General features: G+C 43.9%; 1 protein-coding gene across 4 annotated transcripts in view; it reads right to left on the reverse strand.

The window, feature by feature from the left end:
• Positions 1-1,935: 1,935 nt before the first annotated feature.
• Positions 1,936-17,500, reverse strand: part of si:ch211-212o1.2 (uncharacterized protein LOC492735 homolog) — a 29,601-nt gene continuing 14,036 nt past the window's right edge. Inside the window, exons 2-8 of one of the 4 annotated variants that reach the window (XR_011105153.1) lie at positions 16,996-17,115; positions 16,644-16,735; positions 11,003-11,147; positions 6,616-6,828; positions 4,118-4,491; positions 3,694-3,733; positions 1,936-2,914 (exon numbers count right to left, since the gene is read on the reverse strand). Coding sequence is in view for 1 of the 4 variants with exons in the window: in XM_068731984.1 (XP_068588085.1) it covers positions 4,367-4,491; positions 6,616-6,828; positions 11,003-11,147; positions 16,644-16,735; positions 16,996-17,115 (695 nt within the window). In the remaining 3 variants the exon portion in view is untranslated. Of the gene's footprint in view, positions 4,492-6,615; positions 6,829-11,002; positions 11,148-16,643; positions 16,736-16,995; positions 17,116-17,500 lie in introns of all 4 variants that reach the window. The other 3 variants (XR_011105151.1, XR_011105152.1, XM_068731984.1) reach the window with 3 other exon arrangements.

The following is a 17,500-nucleotide window of genomic DNA, read 5'->3' on the forward strand; positions in this document are numbered from 1 at the left end:
ATTAACTTAAAAGCTGCACATTCGTGTCCCTGCATCTCACTGCTGTGTTGCCATCAAGCCCCGTGTCTCAGTATGTCTGATAGAAACTTTAATAGCTACCAGCATGAGACACCGATCAGCCAAGCACATCAGCATAGTGAGATCCAATATGTCACCACCACGCAGAGAGACAGGGAGTGTGTGTGTGTGTGTGTGTGTGTGTGTGTGTGTGTGTGTGTGAGAAAGGAAGGCTAGCTGCATGTGTGTCTTGTTAGCAGTGGGTGTAACAGTGGAAGTGGTGGCAGTAATGTGGGAATGACAAAGGAGCTCTTACTGTGAGCTATATGAAGACGTGCGAGATCAGAGAGAGTTCTGCAACATGTCGCAACCCCTGGTGTGTGTGTGTGTGTGTGTGTGTGTGTGTGTGTGTGTGCGCGCTCATGCTCAGGTAACGGACACTGTTTCTATGTTTGTATGCGTGATCCGCTAACAAAATTAACAAAACCCCAAACTGTGTCATTAAATGTGTAGCAGTGACGCAGCAAAGGTAATTAACTGAAATCCAATTTTCCCCCAAAGAGACAATAAGTAAACTCCGCTATGAAAAGCTTATAAATCTCCATATTAGAGCTTGTGACGATCAGACACAGTGTCTTTAGATCAGTCAGTCCAGACCAACACACTGTATGTAGCTACAGTTAGAACAACTGTAGAACTCAGAGAGGCTGACTTGTTGGAGGAAAACCAAAAATGGCACGCTAAATTATTCAATTATGTTTGAACAGTGATTGTCTTACTAATAATTATAAGTATTGAATTTAGCCTTAGAATTGTCAATATCTATCTGTCGAATGGTCAGTCCACCTTTGGTCCAGACTGACAACCAGACAGTCATGGTCCCCAGAGGACGTACAGTTGTGGTTCAGGTGAAATATCACAGCATCTTTTGTCTGTGTTGTAAATTAAATGTCCATGTCCTCCCCAGGTCAACTTGGTAGATTACAGAGCTCGTTTTCTCAAGTTCACTTTAACTAAACTCAGTTGGCTGTACTTATACTGACTGTACTAGCTGTACTATTTATAGAACATATAAGTTCAGGTAACTCAGTTTGAAGGCAGCAGGAGAACAGGAGAAGCAGCTTAAAACGATTTACAGTGAAACAATACATTGTCAATACAGCATTCAAACTGCTGTAATATCTTTTAGTAATGCTTGTTATATGTGTCTGCTTTCACTGGTCCACATGCTTAAACCAGGAATTCAAACTATTCACTAACTAAACATCAAAGCGATATCTATCTTCTGTTTCACTTTTGAGTCATTCACCTGTCTCTGCCGCTCTTTTCCTCCTCTGCCTTCTAATTACCTTCCCTTGCCTCCTCCCGGCCCTGGCCTTGCCTGCGGCTCTCAGCAGGATCCAGAGGGGCCGCTGCAGCAGCTGCATCCCAACAGGGGCTCGGCTTTCCGGGGAGCTGGCTATGGACGGTGAGACTCACTGAACCGATCTCGGGGGTCACGTGGCCTCGGATATAGAGCAGAAACGGGGAGACCGTCTGACCTCCGCTGAGGACTCCACATCCGTCCGTCCGTCCACCTTCTGTACGTATGGTTGACTGAGGACCTGGGATTAGTGACAGGAAAAATACAACCGGAGCAGAAACTTCAACCTTACACTAGAGGGTGCTGTTGGTTCAGCACTGGCTTTGTACTCGTCGGTTGAATTTCTCTACGATTACACTTCTGAGACGCGGCATTAACCCCGACGCTAAAACATTCAAGACGAATGAAAAACACACATCCTTTAACCAAACGTCCCCATTTTGTGTTCTCCTTTTGTCTGCACATATTCTCAGATCAACAGGCCTCGTCTGCACTAAAGCACAAATGGAAACCACATCTCTGAAACCCCATTACAACTACATGCTCGAGACAAATGAGACAACTCCAAACATCTGTGGAGTTCATAAACCTTTATTTAAATCAAAGAGCAGATAAAAACATTAAGGCAAGACGAGCAGCGAGCGTTGAGCTGCGAAATGGAACGTCAACATTGAACTGTACGAGGCTTGATCCGTTCATAAAAAAATAGAAAATTATAAAGCCAGAGAAAACACACCAGTGAACGAGTGATTGCAGGACACATTTTCAGACATTTACTCAGTAAAACAAGAAAGTCGAGCAGCTAGTTCAGTTAGTAACAGCCAACTAAAGTGCATGTGTCATTGTATGCAACATAACCAAAAATCAGAGATACATTGTTTGCACCTAATAAGCAACTCGCTAACCAACAAAAAAAAAGAAATCCCCTTTTCCTTTTTCCCATCAGCTGACACAAACTGATGCAAAAATGTTGCCATGCGTGTCTCTCTGATTTAGATTTAGAGGTTTGTGACACATTCCGTTGTTGTTGTGTGTTTAGTATTTACAGTTGCAGTCAAATATGCAGCACAGTGGGGCAGACAGCGGCACCAATTAGCATCTCGCAGAACTGCTGAAATTTCTTTGTCTTTTCTACAAGGGGATTTGGGACGTGAACGCGGTAATGCGGTCATTTTTTTTTTAAAAACGGTATGAACAACGGTACTAAATGGTTATTGGTTGAGAAATAAATATAACAAAAAGGATTTTCAAGCTCTCTTAAAAATTTAAACTGCATACAAGATGAATAAAAACAATTCTAGTGATGCAGAATGACGCTGGACTAGGAGGCAACAACAAGCTGTGCTTTTCCTGCCCCGAGTCGTCCAGTGTGGAGGTGGAAAGCTAACGCTAACTACGCGTGTTGCATTATTGTGTGGCCTTTGGGGGCAGCCGAAAGCATCCTCCAAGAAACGGAGCTTCTGCTGGATAGATTTCTGTCTGCTGGTGTTGCACAAGTACAGTAAGGATGAACCACTGATGACAAGACGTTTCTGCTCCTTTCTGTGTCCATTTCTGTTCAAATGGAGGAAAGAGACTTAAGTTTATACATGAACATCAACCTGTCCTCCAGACTTTCTCCATTTCTTCTTACTTTTTGTATTTCGATAACATACGCTCTCACGACTGTACGCTAAAGAGGACGCTATCGCCATGCAGCTGACAACACTAGCTTAGCACACAGACTGGAAACAGGGGAAAAGAGCTAGCCTGGCTCTGCTCGAAGGTAACACAATGTTTGGTTTTCTACAGATTAAACCAACAAGGTATAACATATTCATCTGTGAGCTTTAGAGGTGCTGGTAGCTGGATTTTGTTACCTTTGGAGAATCAGACTCGCCTGCTTTAACCTTCTCTACCGCCAGTTACAAGTTCAGCTGTGTCCCTGTTCTGTCTGTCGCTTTCATTTAGAGTGCATGTCCTCGCTGACAATGTTATATACAAAGAGACGACGAATACGTCTGGCTGCCTCTTTACTACAACTATCACTTGAGCAAAACATTCTAAACTCGTCTGGATTCAAGTGAAATACATTTTCGTATTAAACCTCCTTAAAACAGCATTTTTACTGAACAGTTTTTATGCAGTAAATATGTTCTTTAGAAGTTTTTATACATTTAGAGGTGTACTCCTAATGCTACAAAAAAACACCATCTTTCTGTACAAAAAGATCAGTGAGAAATGTCTGAACAATAGCTGCACACGTGTAAGTCTGCATCTGCAACATGCCTGCTGACCTATCTATATTAGTGCTCTACGTTTCGATGGAAGCTACAGTATGTATTTTATCAAACCTTTCTTCACATGTTTGTCCTCCCAAAAGTCTTGTGTTGCCTGCAGAGATCACCAAGCACAGACACAAAAGAGGGGCGTTATCACTGTCTTCATGCATCGTCACAATCATCCCATTTTCACCTTCTCGTGAGAATTTAAAGAGAACGGTGATGTTTCCTGGGTAGGCCAGAAAAAAGAAGACAAGAAGGAATAGAAGAGACTGAACATTTGACTTTCAAACTTGTTTGTGTATGTATGTGTGTGTGTGTGTGTGTGTGTGTGTGTGTGTGTGTGTGTAAGAAGCTGCCTGCAACAGGCAGTGCGGTGTAACTCCTGGAGAGCCCAACCTCCAGAAACCTCCTACACCCACACATCTCATTGGTTGAACAGGACTACAAGCTGATTGGCTGCTACAGCAGAGTTATAATCTAGTAATGTTTTCACCTCATACGTTTGAAGCTCGTTATACTGCAGACTCCCGCACGGACAGAAATCCCTCGAACCATCTTTGATTTTTCTTTTTTTTGCAAACACAGTTTCTTCGAAATGTTCGCTCTTTAGCAGAAAAGCACGAAGCACAAAGACATGAGTAACATGCATGTGTATGCGTTTTCCCCATCCGTCCCCGTCGCTAGATGTTTTCATCGGCAAGCCCAACCGTCCATCCATCCGGCGGCCGTGTGTTTTGCGCGTTTATCTGTCGATCTTCTTGGCCCACGCCAGGTCGTCTGATCGCGGCTTGTGCCCCGTGAGACGTTTGATCAATCGCTCCATTCGTCTCCAAAAGCCCAGCTGGTCCAGGGGATAGTTACACCAACCTGGGATGAGAGGAAACATGGAGGAAGAGACAGAAAACGGAGCAGAACAAACGTGGAAGAGGAGAGTCAGCATGTTGGAGAAGGGAGGAGAGGATTAGAGAGGAGGAAGCCGAAAAGTAAGACGGAACTGGACCAAAGTGGTAGACTGACGGACCGACAGACAGTCACACAAATCGCCATCTGTATAGCCGCACCGCTAGCCTGGCTTATTCTGAGCCAATAAATGAAACATGTATTATACAATTACAAAGCTCAATGTTTATCTCTTCCTACTTCAATTAGATTGTATGCAAAGACCTGATGTATGAGCCTCAGCGATGTAGACAGTTCAGTCCATACTCTTAGAGTCCTGAAGGGATTTTACTACTGGACGAGTGGAGTCTCCCATGAGACACACACACACACACACACACACACACACACACACACACACACACATTGCCTGATTCTTCGTTCTTTTACGGTTAGATTACAGAACTTGGATATACGGTATGGTTTAGATAAATACATTAATGTATGTATGGCTGCATGCCAAAGTACATTTACATGTATACATGCATGCATGCATGACTGTACAACAGTCTGTGTACATCCTGCTCCGACACACACACACACACACACACACACACACACACACCGGCAAGAAGCAAATAGAGACATCCACATCAGCTGTGTGTACTTAGGCTACCCTTGTCTGATGCTCACACAGTACCACCCATGATGTGTTTGCATAGGGTGCATGCTATAGCTGCGGGGATGTGTGTGTGTGTGTGTGTGTGTGTGTGTGTGTGTGTGTGTGTGTGTGTGTGTGTGTGTGTCCCTCCAGTGACCCTCTCTCTGCAAGAAGACAGTAAGGCAGCAAAGCAGCCAGAGGTTTTGATTGATTTCACTTTCGTTCCCTCCATCTCTCCTTCCATCTCTCCTTCCATCTCTCCTTCTTTCGACACACACTCTTTTCTTACTCTCCTAATCCCTACTTCCTACCCGCCTTCTCCTCGCCCTCCTGCTCCCCCCCCCCCCCCCCTCTCCCTCCCTCCCCTGTCCTCCATCCCCCCTCTGCCTGTGAAGTCCTATTTGTTAGAACAGACAGCAGGTTAGCATTAAATATACATGGGGATTGTCAGCCGGTGGCGAACACAAAGGCAGCTAGGCAAGCCCCAGTGGAATCCAAGCCCGGCCCAGGCAGCCAGGCTAGGGGGAAAGGGGGGGGGGGCGCCGCCGTCCCCCGTGGGCCCCGACCGCCATCAACCCACCTACCGCCACACACACACACACACACACACACACACACACACTCACAGGTTAGAAACCGAGGAGGAGGTCAAAGAGACTTGTACACACACAGATGCTCCACTATGCAGATGTGTGCGCATCGCAAACACACACTTTCCCTGAGACACCCCCACTCGACTTGCTCACACACACATCTGTCGTCCGCAGGGGCGCAGGGTGACGTGCAGGCTGAGTCCCCCCTGTGTATCCTCTCCTCTTCGCTCTCCCTCCCTCTCACCCAGATGCACACAGAATACAGAATGCGGATCTATTACGGAGGCCTCGAGTCTCTGAAGACGCGCGCACGCAAAACAGAACATTTGTCTTTTAGTTATTTATACGAAGCCGACAGACAGACAGACACGGCCGCCATTTTGTCTCAATCTGCAGAGAATTGTAAGTGAAATTATTCTGGAGTCATCAGCTCCAATTATGGCGATCCAAAATGGACGCCCACGACATACACACTGACAAATGAAATGAACAAATAAGTCATCAAAATGCACATTACACACATTCAGTGCCTTGATGCTGAGATGGAAGCAACATTAAAAGGGTTGTTTTTTTCATCGAATGTTTTTGACCTGTTCAAGTATTTCACCTTAAGATAACCTGGTTTAACTAATCCAGCCTAACATGTGGTTATCAAGGTAAAATGATCCTTTTTTCAGCTGGTTTAATTAGTCTGATCAAAATAAAAAAGATATTTGTTGTAATATTATTAATGAATCTCTGGTTGGAGTCCAGCCGGGGACCATTGCTTCAGTGCTGTAGTTAAACAGCTCTATAGATATTTACCCAATAGAAGTGTCCGTTACACTACTTACTAGTCATGATTACAGCAGCTCTGACCTGTGGTAATGCAGTAATATGTCTCGTGCGGGGACACGTGGTGGATGCGGTGATGCTTCCGTGGCAACACCAGATGCCAGTCCTGGAGCAGCGTGACCCAGCGCGGGAGGCCGAAGTAGGAGTGGCTCCACTTGTGAATCTGATTGGTCAGCGTCACGAAGACCGCCAGGGCGAAGACGAAGCAGTCCCGAGGATAGGACGCCGCCACGGCCTCTGAGAGGTGACAGGAGACAGCCGGACATTTACACACAGAGAAAGAAAAGAGAGAGCGAAGTTAAAAGAATAATTGATCGAAGTGTTTAGTGAAATGAAGACAGCCAGCGTGAAGGCGTAGTACTCCCACAGAGAGGATGCTGGAGGGAGCCTCGCAGAGACGGAGAGACCGAGGGGGAGGAGGAGGAGGAGCGGGGGGGGGGGGGGGGGGGGGGTAAAGAATCAGTGGCCGAGTAGAGGACAAAGACAGGATGAGGACGAGAGGGTAAAACAGCCCGAGATGTAAAATAACAGTGACTGTCAAGATGTCTTCCAGAATCAGAGATCAGTCATCTGATATCAATGTACTTGACTGTTTTTTAATCACAGTGCTATCGCCTCAGCGCCGCAGGTATCAAGAGGAGGATTTAAGGCAGTTAGTCTGGGGCGAGACACTTCAGCCCGCTACGCCTTGAGTGCCATCACGAAAAGAAATCCGTCTCGACACTCTGTCTGTTCTTTATCGAGCAAGTAAAAGTCCCACTGATGTTCAAATGGAACTATGAATCATAACTCTTCCCTCCTCACCTTTTAATATTTAAACAACTTCTGCAATCCCACTCTCCCACTCTAAAGGAGCGACACATCATTCCTACAGAGGCGCCCTGGGACTGGACGGAATGTGCGCCGCGGTTGTGTGTGATATTCAGATGAAGGTGTAGTTGGAGTTCAGATGGAGGCTGGTGACAGAAAGACACACTGAACAAAAATAATTTGGAGTGCATTTCTTTTTAATGTGGAAAAAAAAAAGGAATCTGGAGCAGGACTTTACACAACTGGATTCAAATCTGAAAAAGAATGTTTTTCTTCTAAATGTGTAAAAGGCCACGAATTCTCAAATAGTGACCATGCCTATTTAATAAGGCTGGACAATATATCAGTAATATATCAATATCGTGATATGACACGAGATATCTTAGATAGGATGATTTTACACAACTTGTTTCTCCCAATTTCTGTCACTACTTTCTCTGTTACAAAATATTAAACCCAGTCTTAGGTTTTGGATATAATACTATCATCATATGGCATATAAGTGTTTTAAAGGCTCTGATTTTCTGACCTTACAGTTCTAGCTGTCCTTTTATTTGACTTTATATCCACATTAATGATGATCATTTCTCAAAACTCTCATTGTGTGAATATTTTGTAAAAGCACCGATGGTCAACCCTGAAATATCGTCGTCGTATTTATATCGAGGTATTTGGTCAAAAATATTGTGATACCTGATTTCCTCTACTTTTGATGACTTATTGCATGTTTTACTGTACATTTGTTGCTGCGTGTGTGACGTACTACTGTGTGTGACCGTCCTGTTTGTGGTGTTTGTGGTTTGTGGTACAGAACTTAAAATGGTTAAATGTCTGCTTCATAATGTACATGGTAGCTTACAGATAAAACAAATACATATTTCAGTTAGAAACATCCCTGTTTTATGATCTGCTTCCACACATTTCCAGCAGTTCAAGAGCCGTACTCCCTTTCCTTCTGTTTGAAGGCTTTCACTGAGAAAACATCAGCATCGGAAGAAACACCTGGATGTTATTTGAACACAGACTTTTATTGACGGTTAGTGGCGGTGTATGATCGGGCGGTTTGGCAAACAAAGTGAAAAGTCATCTTTCATTTACATGTGATGTCTGGTGGAACATATTTACACACTGAATAAGCCGTAAGTCTGAACAGGGAGGAAGTGTTTTTATTTTGCTGACTTATACATTATTTAGAGTGGATTTACTGGAACACAAATTTCAAGTACTTTATGATTATTTCAATTTCATGCTACTTCATACTTTTATTCCACTACATTTCAGTGAAAATGTTTGTTCATTTCACTCCAGTACGTTTAATGCTTTACAAATTAAGATTTTACAGAACCAAACATATGAGGACTTATACAATATGATGCATTGTTATAGATTAAACAACCCAAAATTATGTGAAGTCGTTAAAATGAACTCACCTCGACCAGCTACAAGAGCAAAACCCCTTACACTGACGCTTACACATTTAAGCATCAGTAAATGATAAACCAGTGAAATCAAATGTATATTATTACTTATTTTACTGCTTCTGATCTAGTGAACTAGCTCAGCGTGTGCCCAGCTGTACGGAAAAGAGAGTCAGAGAGTCTATTTTTCTTTTCAAAAGTTGTAAAAATGAAACTAAGAGCATCTTCGTCAGCTGGGCTTTAGTATCTAATGACATTTCCTAAAAGCAGAATTAGCCACAAAGATATAGAACAAGTACTTGAAGGTTCAGGGAAGTCAGTGTTCATATTCCGTGTTGATGTGAGCTGACAGGTGACAAACATGTCAGGACTCATACAAAGGAGCGGCCGAGAGCAACGATATTCAAAACCCTATGCATGAAAACAGTCTGAAACGCAGCTACAGTTGTTGCCATTTGAACAGAATTTGGATTCAGAAGTCTCCAGCGTTTCTGTCACGCGGCTAACTCTTGTTATTCACCCGAGTCCTTTCTGTCGCTATGACTTACAGCTGTCCTCTCTCTGTCCGCCTCCATCCCTCGTTCCCTCTCTTTGGTTTAAACAGCGATCTCTTGACCCCAGCTGAAGTGCAGACATGACAGCTGGAGATGTCGCCTCGCAGCTCTCAGCTTTTCAACATCCACCTCCGTCTCCGTCTTTGTCTGGTGACCGCTTGACACAGCGAGGAGCTTGACATGACAGGTGTAGATGTCATCTCTCCGCTACATGACCCTCCGTCACCCCAACCCCCCCCCCCCCTCGCTCCCTCTCTTCTCCTTGCACTCTCACCCTCTGTCTTAAACTCTTAGCGGTGACCTCTTAAGGCCTCGGACATGACAGGTGTAGATGTCACCGCGTCGCTCCCCGTCTCCGCCTCGTGACCTCTCCACCACCCGCTGCGTGTGACATGACAGGTGTGGATGTCACCTGCAGGTGAACCTCACTACTGCTCTCTCCCCTCTAATCTTCTCTCCCTCACCTCACCCCCCCCAAAGTCTCCCCTTTTGTTCTATTTTCTCCCTTCCTTGATCCCTTTCATTCTTTCCATTTCTATGACAATTCCCTCACGTCATTGAATGTGTTCATATGGAGCATTTTGATTGAATATTTTCCCAAAAAAAACTTCTTCTACCACTTCTCTACAGCATGAAATTGTTGCTGGAAGGTATCACTGCAAACCAGATGTCTAGAAGACATGAGATAAACGAGTTTGATGGAACATCCAGCCAAATTATGAGAGATAACTCTTTCTCTGGTTTAGTAATCATTTCATTCTGACAGATTTTTTTTCTTCAACATTTAAAGTTTTCTTACAAATTTGGGTTCGTCATTTCTTTCTGCTATGACTTTGTCAAAGATGGTGGGCCTATTTGCACGTTTGATTCCTGTTTCCTATGTTTGACTACGTAGCCGGCTGATTTATTCACAACAGCTGACAAAGCACATGAAAGATTGCTGGTGAACAGCTCAGCCCCGTCAGACCTCAGCTAACCGATGTCAACTCCCCTCCTCTCCACCCATCAGTGACCTTTCTGCTCAAGCTGAAGTGCGGACATGACGGGTGGAGATGTCCCCTCCTCAATAACAGGTTGCTCCGTTTCTCCCGCTGATCTTCCTCTTCCAGTCCCGCCCCTCCCGCCCTGCACTCGTAAGGTCAGCGCACACGATTACCCGCAAAACTGGCCCATGCTTTCCCACAACCAGCGGACACGCTTCAGCCAGAGTGTGTGCTGCCGTTTGGCATCCAGCAAACACTAAGTCACTGCTGCGCTTTGTTAGACACCGTAAAGCTGACCTTCTCAAGTCCTTACGTTCACATTACAGCGTTATGCAGTGTGGCTGCAGGTACGCTGGCAGTGTTCTATGCTGCTGCACTTGCGATTCCCACTGCTTTGTAGCAGATAAGGTGAGACCTTGCTGGAGAGCTTGAACCCCTGCAGGTGTTAAACCCCCAAGCTTCTCAGTCGCAGGTGATCGCAGCGTGAATGAGAACATGTTTCACACAGGATACAAAAAAAGCACATGCATGCGATGAGCTAGTTCTGTGCTGGTAGGGGAGAGTATTGTGTGTGTGTGTGTGTGTGTGTGTGTGTGTGTGTGTGTGTGTGTGTGTGTGTGTGCGCGCGCGCCTGTGCGTATGCTACCTGGTGTGTATGTGAGGAACTTGTAGGCCATGTGAGCCAGCGGCAGGATGGGGATCATACAGTTGTCGCCATTGGTTTCAATGAAGTCGTGGCGCGTGATGGCGGTTGGATCGATGTGGTGCTCCCTGAATGGACGGATAAATGCCTGCAGAAAGAGAAAGAGAGAGAAATTATTGCTGAACATTAAGAAAACAATACTTTCTGTAATTCTCAAGCAGCCTTATGCGATAGATTTAAATTTGGAGGAGAGATTCTCATTCAATAACGATGAGCTTATTTTTCAATTGAAATGGAGAGCACTGAAATGTCACTCCTGCATTCAATAATAACATATTAATTGGTCAATTCAATGAATCTATTGTTTCTCTTTTTTCCAGTCTGAAAGGCTGGAAAACAAAACACAGAGTGTATTAATCCTGAAACAACACCTAATCTTCTCTTTCATTTTGAACTCATTGTACACCAGTAAAGGCATCTTATACTTTTAGAAATAGATGGAATTTAAACTTTAAGGCCAATCCTTTAAATGAATAGCAAACAGAACATTCAGCCTCAATTAAAAACACATGAACATCCACTTTTCTCTGAATCGAAGTGATGAGATAAACAACAATAGGGGAAGATTTTTCAACTTAATTTACATTCACTTTAAATCAGAAGACAAAACAAACACCGGAAAGCATTATCTACAGTCTTTAAGCGAATGCAGATCAAATGCACGCACACACACACACACACACACACACACACACACACACACACACACACACACACACACACACACACACACATACACACACACGACTCAGCATGACCCCAGCAGCCCGCACAACCCCAAAACTCATATCCAGCATCCTAATAAACCGTAGAACAGCAGTCAGCCCGCGCAAAAACACCCATACACATAAATGACCCATGGACGCCACACAAAGCCTCAAAAAGTGTGAGCTTCAAACACACACACCAACACGCCTCGCAAACCCCACCTGCCCTGCGCAGCGGCAGACACCTGTCTGTGAGAGCATGGGGGTCTCAAATGAAAGACTGAATCTGAATCTCAGAAGCACAAAAGAGGACAAAAAGAGACACGCACACGCGCGCACACACACACACACACACACACAGGATAAAGGTAATTTATTTCCCTCTATGGTATGAGGCAAAAAAAGGTAGGTTTGCATCTGTATTTCCACAGTGTGCATGTGTGTCTGCATGAAGCCACGGAGGCATCAGCATGAGAACTCATTATTGTCGCGTTAGCTGTTCGAGCCAATCACACACGCCTATCAGCGAAAAAACCGTCGGTAGGTGCGACTGCAAACACAGAAACTATCTGTTGATATCTTCACAATTATGTACCCATCTCCGTTCTCATCTGCCTCTCCCCCACCTGTCCTCCCCCCTCCCTCCCCTCCCCCCCCCCCCCCCTCCTCTCGCCGCAGCCCTCAGCCAGATGAAAGCCCGGCTAAGCCACGGAGGTCGTGCCGAGCAGGGCGGAATCAGCGCTCCCAGTTAACGGCAGGCCACCGGTCGCTGCGTGTGCTCTAATCCCACACCGTTTAACGGCCCGCCTCGCACGACGTCCGTTAATCACCAGCTCACATCGCCCATCGCCCCGGCAACCGGCGCCGTCCCACTGGTTGGACGGACACGCCCTTCCACCCCCTTTTTTTTGTGTGTCCTTCCGACCTTTTTAGTGTATTTTCATCTCTCTTTTTCTTGGTTTCTCTTTTTCACCACATATTTCCATCTATGCTGTCTCCTCCTGGTCTTTAATAATAGGGGACTGATTTAAATCATTCAATTACATCTATTTCAACGCTCTCCTCATCCTCATTAGAGTAGCATTACAGAGGACATGTCTGTTAGAGATAGATCAAAAATGGCATAAGGAGGAAGGTAGTGCTGCTTTTAAAATACTGCAGAAGAGACGCAGATAGAAAGGGAGGATCTTCAAACCTGTGTCCCTAAACTGTAAGCACATCTGGCAAATTTCAACGTGAAACGAGCATCATTGGGAACTAATGAGCGTGACTTTGTCCTCAAAGTGGTGTCATTAGAGGACTGCTAAATCCTTGTTGAGTCAATTAAAGCTCAACGACATGACGACGACAAATAAAACACAGCACGTCCCAAAGCTTCGTTAAGGAATAGTTCTAAACACCACCGGGAGAACGTATAGCGCACTTTTTAAGAAAGTGGTGCAGCTTTAGCACTGGGGAGGGAAAAAGGCTTTTATGGATTTAAATCAAAGCCAATCATTGTTGTACGATTGTGAACGAAGAGCCTTAGCATTGTGCAGCATGGGAGAGTTTTCCGTACAGTGTAACTCTGAGGTAGAGCAACGTCACCTTCCAACTGAGGGATGTTGATGTTGCTGACAAAAACGGCATTTTGTGAATATTGTGATTTTCACTAATGATAGCAATTATAATGAAAATAAAATAAAAAAAATCCCTTTAGCCTTTTACACACCAGAGTAGTGTAAAAAGACAGAAGTCCTGTAATTTTAGAGAATAATAGATGATAGATGGCAGAAGAAAAAAAAAAAGAGCAGAAGGCTAATATTAGCAACATTTTCTCTGCATCTCTGAATATAAGAATGAAATTAAAAAGAGCACGTTTTGGTTAACTTTGTACAAATATATTGAAGAGGTATTTAGACGTTTGTCTCCATGAGCCTTTTGTTTGGAACTGCAATTCTTTGTAATAATATTTTTATTTTCATTTCATGTTTCCATCTAAACTTAATTATGTGCCAATGCTCATACAAATGGAACATATTAAATGTCCCTTCTGTGCCCTTGTTGGCAAAAACTTCCCCCGGATCCTGGAGCCGCACCGGCCCAATGACTTTGACAGATAGAAAATGCAGTTTCCAGTGGCAGCTGTTACTGCTCTGTGGCCTCCACTGCTGGAAATATTATTTATGATACTGTGACAACCGACTCTTATGACTGTTAGGTATCCCCTTATGGTGAAGTTATGGAGGGCAGGAGTCCATATGTGCAGACAAGGTGGGTTGTGTCTGCAGTAATGGCTCTACATGGCGTCTGTGGTACAATCTGAGCAACTTCTTTAAAGAGGTCTTCAACAACTAGGGAATAGGGAACAGAGAAAGAACAGACACACGTATACCCAATGTACATACATCCACAATAAACAATGAAACGACAGAAGAAACGAGTAACAAAGAGCGACACTGCCTTCGATTGTGTCTTCTATGTTTGTAACTGCAACCACTGTTAGCCTCAGGTGTCCTCCATCGCGCTCCTCTTTGATATTCAAACTAACCTTAACCGGGAGCGCACGCCTGCTTTATTCTCAGTCTCAAAATACACACGGACACAAAGACACACTCTCACACTCACACAACATATTTCGTTTTCCACCAGCCTATTGCCGTCCCTCTGTTCTCCGCAAAGGTCCATTCTTCTCTTCCAGTTAAAGTCTTTATTAGAAGTCTCCTACGGTGTCCGACACACCATGCAAATCTGTGGCTGCCGCAGCGCCTTTGGTCCCAGTAACTACCCCAAACCGCAATGAATGCCACACAATAAATAAACATCAAACCACCGAGTACCTTCAGTAAACAAAAAAAACCCAGTAACACTGGGATTGAAAAAATCATTGTTTAGAGCGTACTAAGGGTACAATGCATGTAAAACAAAATGTGTTGTTATCTCGGTAACAAAATGTAGCAACAAAATAAGGAAAATACATGAGATTCAGAGCTACGCACACAGTGATTCGATATGACGATAGGATTAATAGCTTGGTATGAAATATCACCGTAAAGCTCGGTCAACATCAAGTCAACAAGAATGACGTCAACCAATTTAAATGATCAGAATTTGTCATTCAAGGGTCGTGTTTGCGGTGAAAGAGTAAGAACAATCGGTGTTAGATTATGCTATGGATGTAATATACAGTCTATTAATATTACTGAAGGATGGACTCGTGGAAATGAAGTTCACCACCGGCTGCAATATTTATAAATGTGTTGACCTTCTTTTACAAATGTATAAACAAATCCGTGGTATTCTTTAATTTAGAAGGTTATGCTTCAGCCCCTTCCATCACATGTTCCACCAGTGTCAAATCACAGCAAAGCACCAGCTGCTCATAAATCCATTATTATTAAGTTTCTTTGTAGTCCTTCATAAGTTCTTAGAAAACTTTAAGTGGGTTGCACCATTAAAACATAATAAAGAGTTAAATATTAGTAACGTGTAAATGGGTTGTAGCACATCAACTCAGACAGGAAGTCCCTGTAGCAACACAAATTAATACATATCCTCCAAAATCACAATTTTGTAACGTTTTGTAATTTGAGGTTTGTTGTGCCATTTTTGTAAAATATAAAATATAAATTGCGGTTCATGCATCCATTTTAATTAAACAGTGAATAATGCAAACACATGGGTTCAGCATAAATGACGACCGTTGTTATAATTAGGATGCTTCAGGTCTCAATAACACGCGCTCAAACTTTTCCGCTGATTAATTATCAATGAATATTTCATAAATAGAAGAAATACAAGATGAAATACGCACACAGTGACCTCACATACCATCAACCAAAACAGAGTTCGCAAGAACCAATCTGCGAGCTGCACCTGATCACACTGACTTTAATTGGCTGAAATGAGGATGACCTTTACTTTAATTGGCTGTGGGGAATGGGGGACAAAACGTGCGTGTGCATTAATGTAGGCGATGTGTTTTAACGTGAGAATTAAGTGTACGCGCATCCATCTTCATACACGCCCATACACACACATGTGTGCATGCGTGTCTTCTGGCACTGCGTGGTGATAAGGTAGTAGAGGTTCAAGGTGAGGCCATTCACAGCATGTGTCTCGTGGACATTACAGTCTACAGGGATCTCTCTGTGAGACACTGACATTTAGTTTCCAGGTCGTTATGGAAGTCCCGAGGCTCTGGAGGGGGTAATGTACAACCACCATGCTGTCCTGGTGACACAGCCTCAGGGGGTAAGGGAGAGCATCTTCTCTGTAGCCCATAATTCACTGGGTCACAAAAATGTTTATTAGAATTTAATACTCTTCAAAGGCCTTGACTTGTAGGTTAACTGCAAGCTTTTGTTTTGACAAAACCTCCAACAGCAAAAAAAAAAATCACATTTAGCATTCAGACACTGTCACTGTTTGTATGAAAAGTAAAGGGAACAACTTGATGCTCCACTTTCCAAAAATGAAAAGAAATTGTTAACTTCCTTTTTGTTGTGTGTGGTAGCTAACAAAGTCATTTGCATGGCACATGGTTTATACGACCATACGCCTTAATTTAGGCAGCGAAAGAAGTACTTCTTGCACAACATGCAATTAATTACTGCAGCTGAATTCATTGGCTGTAATTGACCAGGATGTACTAGGGCTGTTAACAAGGAGCCAGTTCAGTTGTTGGTGTAATATTCATGATTTCAGGGGAAAGAGAGGAACATGAGGCGTTACTTTGTACAGTAGATAATTGATGGCAAATGACTAGAAGCTGTTTAATGCAGCCTGGACAGTCAGGCTGAGTGTGTATATATATATATATATATATATATATATATATATATATATATATATATATATATGTGTGTGTGTGTGTGTGTGTGTGTGTGTGTGCTCACCTTTCCAATAACAGGGATGTCCACAGACCCCCAGGTATCCGCCCCCCAGTGTACCATCCCCGATGCAAAGTCTGCCGTCACTATTCCTAGGACTGGCGCACGACCACAGAAAGAGACACATGAATAGAGGAATAACATATGTTGTTATTAGATGTGCAAGCAAACACCAAAACACAATTTCACAAACGTGTTACAAAAGCCTCACGTGGACTGGAGCAATGATTTGAGACTGCACTGGTTCAGAAAAAAATATTTTCATATAAATAAATGTGAAGCGGTAACAGTGATCTTCGCTGTAAAGTGATATCTTTACAGCATTTTTTTTTTGGGGGGGGGGGGGCTGGCAGCTCACCGATGCCGGGGATGATCTTGTAGATGTGAGCGGTGGAGAAGTGCAGGAGGAGGAAGGACAAGTTGATGATGAAGAGGAAGAGGCACAGAATCACACACACCCACTCCTGGAGCCGCTTACCTGACCAAGGACGACACAAAGAACAAGAAAAGCCCATTTAGCACATTTATTTATTTTACAGGGCATACAACTTCCAAACTAAAAAGCATTTGATGTATCTCAGCATCATTTTATCTATTTTATTGTTGTACTGAGCTTTGACTATCGAGGAGAGGAGGCTGAAGCAGAGCGTGGAAACGCGAAGAAGTTGAGGGTGTTCGGCTCAGCTGTGTCGTATTCATGAACTGGTTGAGGTCCCAGCAGCCACTGGGAGAACAACTCACTCCTTACAGAGGGTCAAAGGACCATTCGCCCGACTGTGTGTGTGTGTGTGTGTGTGTGTGTGTGTGTGTGTGTGTGTGTGTGTGTGTGTGTGTGTGTGTGTGTGCAGGGTGTTAATATGTAA

This window comes from Cebidichthys violaceus, unplaced genomic scaffold (genome assembly GCF_023349555.1).
Source record: "Cebidichthys violaceus isolate CVI_PGR_0920_01 unplaced genomic scaffold, fCebVio1.0.p SCAF_55, whole genome shotgun sequence".
Taxonomy (NCBI): Eukaryota; Metazoa; Chordata; class Actinopteri; order Perciformes; family Stichaeidae; genus Cebidichthys; species Cebidichthys violaceus.